At 40.2% G+C, this 9,821-nt stretch overlaps 1 protein-coding gene across 1 annotated transcript; it reads right to left on the reverse strand.

Moving 5' to 3' along the window:
• Nucleotides 1–1,345: 1,345 nt before the first annotated feature.
• On the reverse strand, nucleotides 1,346–9,572 carry LOC149088749 (nuclear receptor 2C2-associated protein). Its single transcript, XM_089249706.1, has 4 exons — nucleotides 9,437–9,572; nucleotides 6,907–6,997; nucleotides 4,577–4,747; nucleotides 1,346–1,489 (listed from the first exon to the last, which is right to left on the reverse strand). Exons 1-4 carry the CDS (start codon nucleotides 9,475–9,477, stop codon nucleotides 1,370–1,372), a joined length of 423 nt encoding a protein of 140 aa, XP_089105832.1. The 5' UTR covers nucleotides 9,478–9,572; the 3' UTR covers nucleotides 1,346–1,369.
• Between the last annotated feature and the right edge of the window lie 249 nt (nucleotides 9,573–9,821).

A 9,821-nucleotide genomic window follows, 5' to 3' on the forward strand; every position in this document is an offset into this window, starting at 1 on the left:
TAAAAAATAGACTTGAAAGTCTGGGAGGAAAGATCATTATTGCTGAGGGGAGCATGATGATAATGTCAATTCATATATACAAATATACTTTAGATCAGTCGACTCAACCTTTTTGCCCCCCCCCCTATTCTCCGTCCATGCCAACGTGGAACTTACCTACCAATAATCTTTCAGGACACACAACTACGTCGCACCTAGGACTTTTATGGGGGAGGGGAACAGGGTGGCAAAGAGGATTTTGACACCGATATATATATATACCACCGGTTTCGATAAATTTATAACGGTATTTGTGCTCCTTAATAAAGGTGTCACCTCCCACTCTAGTTCCAACCCTGCACCTACGTACATCAGCAATCGGACGAGTGATGTTCTGGGGTCCCTTACCTCACTGGAAGTATCAGGTTATCATTTCTCATGGTTCTCTCGAAAATAATAATATCAAATCACATGATAGAGAAAGCTCTTCCCCCCCCCCCCCCAATATATCGCAGGCTTTGCCGTGTGGGGCCACGTGTTGAGGAGTGTGTTTGCTCTTTTTATCACTTTAATCGTTTTTTCCGCCATTGCTGCTTATTTTTCGCGTACTCCTGGATGGCCAGCGTCGTATCCCCAGGGGGTATATCACAGGTTGGGAACAACTTCTCTGGACCAGGAGTCAATGTTGTAAAAATTTTGTATGTTTTTTTTGTTTAACATAAAATAAAGTGTTCCAGACTCTGCCACGAATCTGGGCTGGAAGAGATCTTGGCAACGGGATAAGTCCCAGTGGCACACAAAATAATACTACTTTACCGCACACCAACTCCGGTCACATATCGCCATACGGCAATTTCCAACCAGAAGAGTTGGGTGGGAAATGAAAACTCCATCCATCGGCGGTCACCCAGGGTTCGGTAGGTAAAGGACTTGCTTCTAACGTTCTATGCCCGGATTCGAACCCATGGACCTTGATAGCAACATTCACAGTGGAAGACGAGCAACTTACCACGGCGCCACTCGGACGCTGTGTCGAAGTCCTGGCGTTCATTCATTCATTGGACCCCAGGAGTCAAAAACTAGCACCCTTTAAAACTTGGCATGAATTTCAATGTTTTAGCAAGGTCGAGCAGTTCAGTGATGAAACTGATTACTGAGTTCCAGACCAAAATGCCCGACTCTCATCGGGATCCAAGAATTTCGCCCCCGACGTTTCGTCCCCGGAACATTTCACCGGCCCTGAATGTATCAATGACTGTGTGAATGACCAAGTGATTGAATGACGATCATTCAATCACTTGGTCATCATTCAATCACCTACTGTATTTCTAAGACAACACAAGGTTATGCAACCCAAAAACAGAAATAATAATAGAAAAAAACAACAATTTTATTGAGCATATGATCCAACAATATCCAATTTATAGACAGTGACTCGGCCGAAGAAATCTGTACTCGTCTCGAAAACGATTCGTAAGGCACTCGTTTCTTTGGCTTGGAAAGCGAATACTTGGAAACATGTTAAGAAAAGAAAACTTTGGAATAATCATTGTATTTCTATCAGTACCAGCTTTATCATTATCAACATACTGACTAAAGTGATCAAAAAAGAATGTATGACTTTGCTAATGTCCAAAGTACGGTTGACTATTTTTAAGTGCCCAGACTTGAGACATTTCGTAACATATACACTCTTCATCAGTTAGTAGAGTACAGTAAAACCTGTCTTTAACGGCGCCTGCATTAAGCGGAAACCTGTCTTCAACTGAAAAAAATTGTGTCCTGTGATTTTGATACCAAAATACACATTAAAAAACCTGGATTAAACGGAACCTGTCTAACGCAGAAACAGAAAGCTAAATTGTACCCTTTAAAGAAAATTTCACACAAACACTAACAGTGTTTGGCGACCAATAGACCAAACTATCATACAAAATGTTAAAAGTGCTCCACCAAAATTTTTTACACAATCTACGCTTGCAAATGCGAGTTCATCATCTACCTTTAGATTATGTGTCACCTACACACAAAATGTGCACCATAATTTTGAATGATGAATGTTAGTTACTGTCCAAGACCATGAAGCAACAACTGGTTTTTAAGAATGTTCTTTTTTATATACACACAGGAACCTACAAAATTGCGGTTTTTTTCAACTAGGCAGAAGTTTTCAATCACTAACTCCCATTGAATCCTCAAACTAAGCAAATGAAACATTAATACACCACCAAATGGTCCACATACCACCAATGGCCACCCCCCTCCCCCCAAATAACATTAAAAATGATACAATTTCTACTTTGGAAGAATCATTAATTGCAATCTACAACATTTGTATTATTTCACATTATTTTGATGATTCCCTCCTAAATTAAAATCAATTATATAAATTTTGTTGACAAGTTTTGGTAAAAAAAGTAGGAAAAGTACGACAAAACCGAGAAAGTAGGTCATTTTACCAAAAAGCAGGACAAGTGGGAGCCCTGCGCATCAATCATAATATCAAGTTCATCGAGACAGATTCAGTGATTTGAGACTCAAATTCTCAAAAAATTTGTCAAAATCTGCTAAAATGCAAGTGACGAAATTACATGAAAAAAATTTAATCTTTGATATGAAAGTAGGCAATAAAGAATGAGAAAGATTTTCTTTTCTAGATTTTTACAATGATTATCATCTCTAATGCTGTGGAGCTGGAAAAACGTCTTCCTTCGTCAGAGGATAAAAAAGGCATGATAGTAGTGCATGATAGTAGTGGGGGAGTCAGATCAGAGATGTCAAAGGGGTGAGACACATATTCAACTTCATTTTTCACTTAAAATTGTATCAAAACATTTACCTTGTAAGGCTGTGCATCACCACAAAAGAGACGCCAAGAAGAAAAATTAAGTTTTCCTCTTTTTTTTTTCAGATATAGACTCACTAATTGTAAATTATGTTATATATGTCAAGAGATGGCGCTGCACACTCTTCATCCGCATCTGCATAGTAGCATGACATGCCAGTGACAAGAGAGTCGATCCTGCACACATAGCCCCGTGTGTCGTCTTGTTAATTCGTTTGTAAATAAATAATACTTATACGTTGATTCTCATTCGAAAATGAAGTCAGATCATTCAACATCACCATCACATCATTCAACATCACCATCACATCATTCAACATCACCATCACATCATTCAACATCACCATCACATCATTCAACATCACCATCACATCATTCAACATCACCATCACATCATTCAACATCACCATCACATCATTCAACATCACCATCACATCATTCATCACCAACCAACACGAAACAGAATTGGAGCTTCTAACATATATGGTTTTTTACCAGTATGCCACCCGCATAAAACACAATCCACTGAAATCTTTATAGCGCCAGACAGTTGCAAAAGTCTTCATGAGCGATGGCTGTTGGTTTCTATAACAAGAGAAAAGATTGAGCACGACCAGGATGCCACTCTCAGAGACGTTGTGATGGAGAAAATTCTGAGTTTCAGAGAGAGAAAAAAAATTAGGGGGTCCCTATCATGGAACCAAAAGGATCCCCATTTCATATAGATGCATTCAGATATAATTTCGAAAAGTGTGTGCAAAGTCAGAAATATGCAAAAATTATCTGGTTGAACAAGGAGTTCGAAATGGGGGAGGGGAATATTATAGGGTGCCAGCAGACCCTTTGACAATATGCACTCAAATATGAGATTCAAAGAAACAAGTACCAGTATAAATATACACACGAAAGTGTGAGACTCATGGGCAAAGCTTTTAGGAGGGGAAACTTGGGAGCATGCTCTCAGCGTCAATACCTGCCTCTCCCCCCCCCCCCACCAGCCTTTGAAGTCTATTTCTGCCTATAGTGAGACTATATAATAAAATTGGAGAGGGACCTTGGCATGGGGCAGCAGTTCTCAACCGGTGCTCAGCGGAGCCCTTGGGGCTCCTTGTGTGCTCTCTAGGGGCTCCATGGAAGGCAGAGGAAAATAAAAAAAACAGTAAAGTTTAAAGAAAAAAATTATAAATATTTTTAAATAGTAAAAATAAATCACTAACTTTGTATCAATAATTAAAAAATTGGCCTCCGCCATAGAAGTTTTTACTTGTAAGAGCTCCGCGAGTCAAAAAGGTTGAGAACCGCTGGCATGGGGTATAAAGGACCCCGAGCCATGTTTTTCAGATACAATTTCAAAGAGTCTATGTAACAGCAGTTAAAGGTGTGATTGGTCTACCCCTTCTTGATTGATTGATTTCACTCCAAAAATTTCTCAACACATCAAAAAGTTGTTGCAGAGGCAATGGATCATCACTGAAGAACATCAGTTTTGGTTGAGGCAAAATAAAAATGATGACCACCCCCACCCCCCACCTTTTGCAATCAGTTCTGCTCAAGAATGACCATATTATGATCCCATTTATTGGATCAACATGCTGATCCTATATTAAAGTTTATAAACCCCCCCCCCCCATGGAAATATGATCCAATACAAAAATCAGTCTCATTCTTTACCGAACAGCCTTCGTACATAGAAAAATTCAGTTAAATTAGATTCTTCGGTTAAATCCAATGATTAAAAAATAAGAAGGATATTTGTAATTTATTTGTGTCTTCTGGGTATATATCGGATCTAATGGATGGCCCTTCTACATCCTCACACTCTATATGGCACTTTTTCCCAACGAAGCCACCTTGAAATTGGATATGCAGTTCTCGAGGAACCACTGGTTTCGGAAACTTCAACTGTATCCATTGTGGACTACCCTGAAATTGAAATACATAAAAGTGTATTTACTTGAAAATAAAAAAATGTATGTAAATACATTAATGCGTCTTTTTAACACTGGTTACTAATTAGCATAGGCCTATATCTCATTTTCCAAGTTTCTCAACTACCAACTTTCTAGGATAAATTACTACCAATTGAATTAGGTTGGGATCCCTCCCCCCCCACCACCATATTTTTGAAGTACATATGCAGGGTGAGGAGGTAATGCAGGTTCCCATTCACCTGGCTCCCAGAAAATTCTGGGGAATATCATCATCATAAATATAATAATCAACAGCAATTCATTAAATGCTTAAAAACTTTGGTACTCTCAATTCTTTACTTCACAGTAGTGGTTCTCTAACTTTCCGCAACCATAGCTCCCTTGCCTGTTGTCTCCGTGATAATTTTCCAAAGTCTTCCCTTTTGCCATAGTCATAATTAATTTACCTGCGGCTGTCTTTCTTACTCATAATTTTAATGTGGCTCTCTTGCCCATAGTTTTTTTTTTTACCTGTGGTTCTCTTGTATATTCATCCAAGCGCCCCTCTTTTCCAGTTATCCACAAGGCTCCCTAGCCTAGTCATCATTTACCCATGTCTCTCTTGCCTACTCATTCAAGGCTCCCTTTCTCCAGTTATAATTTAGTCGTAGCTGTTTTGCCTATTGATAATTTTTTATGCCCCTCCCTTACCCTAGTTATACAGTCGAATCCTGTTTTAACGAATACTATTATAGCAAAAATCTCGTTTTAACTAACATTTTTCTAATTCCTCAAATAAGTATACATAGGAACAATGCAAACAACCTGAAATTCCTTTGAAACGGAATTTCATTATAACGAAGTGATTTCTCCGGTTTCTTGGAGTTCGTTATAATGGGATTAAACTGTATTTTACATGTGGCTATCTTGCCTGTTCAACCGAAGCTCCCATGTCTTAGTCATAATCTCTCCCATAGCTCACGGGTTTAATCTCATCCTAGGGATATTTTATCTGTGACTCTCGTGCCCACTTATCCAAAAGCTCTCTTGCCCTAGTCATAATTTACCCAAGGCTGTCTTGCCTACACATCCTTGCCCTATTCATAATCTAACTATAGACCTCTCTTGTCTGGTCACATAAGGTTCCTTTGCCCTAGTTTTGATTTACCCATGGGATCTCTTGCTTACTCATCCAAGTCCTCTCAGTCATAATCCACCTGTGCTTCCGTTGCTTAGTCACCATTCTCACCAGAGTCACTTTTGCCAGTCGTAATTCACCCCCATTGCTCCATTGCTCTAGTCAGCATTTACCTTAATGGTAAGAGAGAGTCACCCAATAAGATTATTATCATGGAAAAATTTGGGAAATGAAAAAATAATGGGAATTGTGGGTATTGGTTGCAATTTTTTAATTAAGGGTTTTACCACGGACAATTGGGAGGAAGAAAAAAAGACGAGAGAAACATATCGGTCCGATGAAAGATACTTAACTCAGTGAAAAAGAAGCGAAAATACAAAATAGCGATGAAGGCAGGGCTATATAGTAAGAGCTGTCTCATCCCTTTGGAGTTGCTCTTGCCTTTTTGACTAAGTTGGCATGATCTCTGTGACGTCACTGCTCTAATACTTTTTCAACTAAAGCACAACCTAGAAATACCAGGGTAGCCAACGACAATTAACCAGTTCCGTCAAGGTGAGGATGTCAGATGGTACTGACTCTGGCGAGTCATGAGATAACCCTTATAATATGGCGCCAGGGGGAGCAAAGTTCCTAAACAAGAGAAATCATCATTCAGGTGGGGGGGGGGGATCAGGGTGCCCTTTCCTTTCTTCGTGGCTTTAAAAAATACACTAGGGGTCTGAAATTGTGTATACGGAAAAAATATAATCATACAGATGTGGGAAAGGGGGAAAATGATATTATTCCAACATTTACTTTTAATGGTTTTTTAAAGCATAGGGGAAAAAGTCTGATTCTCGTGCTATCAACTATGCATAAACTTGCATTAATATTCTTTTTTTAATGTGATACACTCAACAGTGTTTAGCAAATGTCCTGTCAAGCTTCAACAAGTGTAAGCTGCACACTTTAAAAACCTTTGCTTTACAGTCATGTTATGATCACAAAGAAAACAAAAATGTCTCGGAAACATTTTTACCTGAATATTTTACCTGATCTGAGTTCCAACATGTCTCTTCGTTTCCATCAAGCACATACTGTTTGCCGTACTGCTTCGCATTCCTGTTGAGCACCGAACTCACCCTGGCGGGAAGAAAACACAAATAATATCATCTTGAATGAACTACAAATATGTAAACAGCTCAAAATAAAAATATGATGGTCACTGGTTTTAATGCCATGTACCCAGGGCAAGACTACTACTTGACGAGGGACCCTGGGCAAAAGTAAGCATTTGGAGGCGACCTAAGAATAGAAGTAGTACCTAATGTACAAAGCTGAAATCTGATATAGAATTTGAGACGACATACAGCTGTTTCAAGGCCAATATAGAATTTCACTGAAGGGGCTATATTCGCCTTGGAACAAAATAGTGTTTTGATTGGCATATTTTGAGCTTTGTACATTTTATACCACCTCTCCTAGAATACAAGGTGCTTGATTAGCCCCAGTGTTTCCCCCACTAAGTCTATCATACTGCTGCTGCTTGGGCAAAAGCAAAACGCTGGTCAAAAGAGAGAACATACAATATGAGATCTTGTGAGAGTGGCCTAGCTACGAGATACAAAACATGATATCGCCTCTTGGAAGGGTGTTGGAATGGGTCATTTGGTATAGCAGCTGTAGATCAACAGATTCAATGCTATCTTAAGGCACAAGTCTACCTGGGAACAAGAATTAAGACCAGGGGTCCCAAGTGGACGTATGCAAAACAGTAGGTAGATATTTCTGAGGAGGGAGGGGGAAGGGCTTCTGAAAAAATCTATTTGCTAAGGGGTAGGGGGGCCTATGATGCTTTTAAGACAGTCCTCATGGGAGTGGCTAGCAGTGTGGGGGGGGGAAGGAGGAAAGCACCAAGAACGTAATTTTTATTTTTATGACAGGATGAATAAGTCACATTCTACCTGATACTCAATACTCTATGCACCTGAAGCCCCCGGGTGGGGCAGGGCTATAACTAGGCTAGGGCAATCAGGGCACTGTCCTAGGACCTCAAACCATATAATAATTCTTTCGGGGGGGGGGGGGCAACGAAAAAGTCTGCCCCAGGCATGCTACGATCCTGGGGTGGGGCCTCCTGTGCAAGTTGCATTTAACACGATATTTAAATCATGAAAATTCAGGCATCCCAAATTTTTGCTTCAAAACATATAAGACAACACCAGTATAACATGAAGCAAGCATAAACTAATTCTGGGGCAAACTTTCCTGATTCGTTATAAATTCCACACAGGATATGCATGATTTAGTGAGACAAATAAGTATAAAAGACTCTGAGGTTGGTCAATGAAAGCATGTTGTTTGAATTGGCATGGGCAGGGAGATTGCCCCTTTCACCAGCATCAAAGTTGGAGCCAACTGATCTAATGCATATGCGTACGTATAAATTTACATCATCATGGGTCCCCCCCCCCCTCTCCCAGACATTCAAGTCTATCTCTGCCTATGGGATTAGGGTCTTTCCCAAGACCATCTTTCACATCATTGGGGGGGGGGGGGGTGTTTCTCTTGGGCAAGTGATGTTCAGAGCCCCCCCCTCCCTTCTCTGGGGGAAATTAAGTTTCTGCCAGTTCAAATATTTACCCCCGAAAACATGATAATGGATCTCTTAATAATCAGCACCTTCTATGAACTCTGGCCTGTATAATAAGGGCTGCTTCATGAAATAGTACCAGCTGGCATTATCATCCTGATGGAACTGGTTAATGGTCATTGGCTACCCCAGTATTTCAAACTCCCGCTTTAGTTTACAAGTGACGTACAGCAGTGACGTCACACACCTAATCCAAACAAACGCCCACTGTACCAAGGCGACAAGCGAAACATAGCCCTGCTGTGAACCTGGGGCCCATAGGGTAAGAAAGCACTGCCTCCCTCTCCCATCTTTTCAGGCCCCTGAGTAAATAATGCAGAAATCAAGCCCGAAATACACCTGCATTATCAGGTTTATTTTTGTGTAGAGTGAGGCCTCAGCTCTGAGGCCCATAGGCCCTATACAAGTTTACGCATATGTAAAAAGTCAAACATTTTTTCTAAGTTTCAAATGCAATTTATGTTGTCGTTTCTCAGTTTTGAGTGTAGTGCGAGAGATTTTAGCAAAGCTCTAATACAGAGACGATGAGCCTCGGGCCCACTGTCTTGTCTACGGGAGAGCCCATTGAAATCAGTGATAATTAACATGTAAGCACATCAATTTTTCCATGCTCAGAGACGCTGACATGAAGAAAACATTGAGGGGCTGAATGTTTGTTGTCAGTTGTCCCGCAAAAACGGGACTCAATCAACCCATATGCGGAAGAGGGGAGGAGGTAGCGCGTTGCATTGAATATTTATTGACTATAAGGGGGGCTTATTCCCTCCCCCCTCTAATTTATTGGGGGGAGCCTCAAATAGCCTCAGCCCCCGGTTCTAGCGCCTATGTCCATGCTTACGCGTAATTTTATCCCCATAGCTCTTATCATAGCCTTATTAATATGAAATCATTGATGAGTAAATGACAGCCATTGTGTTTTTCCCCCTCACCTCAGTTGTACTTCTTTATCGATTAATGAATGCATCTCCATAACTGAAATAAAATACACACATCACATAAATAACAAGTGAAATCGATTTCGCGGCACCAGCTCGATGGATGTAAACAATAGCATCAGTTCAACCGGAGAAATAAAGGAGGCGCCAGGGATCGAAGTGACGTCGCACGGCCGCGTGTTGGAATAATTTAGCCAATCACAGTCATTTTCTTACCCAAAAGTGTCCAAGTTTTTAAACAAAAAGTGTTTTGATTAGACGTTTGCGTTTGAGAACGTGAATAAATTTTGTTTGAAAAATTGAAATAAATGAAAAAAAAAATTGTTTCTGAATTTTTTTCACCAGATTAGATTAATTATTTTCGAGTGAGAAATTTTTA

This window comes from Pholcus phalangioides, unplaced genomic scaffold (genome assembly GCF_987345545.1).
Source record: "Pholcus phalangioides strain wild (caught in Gottingen) unplaced genomic scaffold, Ppha-v1.0 ptg000003l_1, whole genome shotgun sequence".
Lineage (NCBI taxonomy): Eukaryota > Metazoa > Arthropoda > Arachnida > Araneae > Pholcidae > Pholcus > Pholcus phalangioides.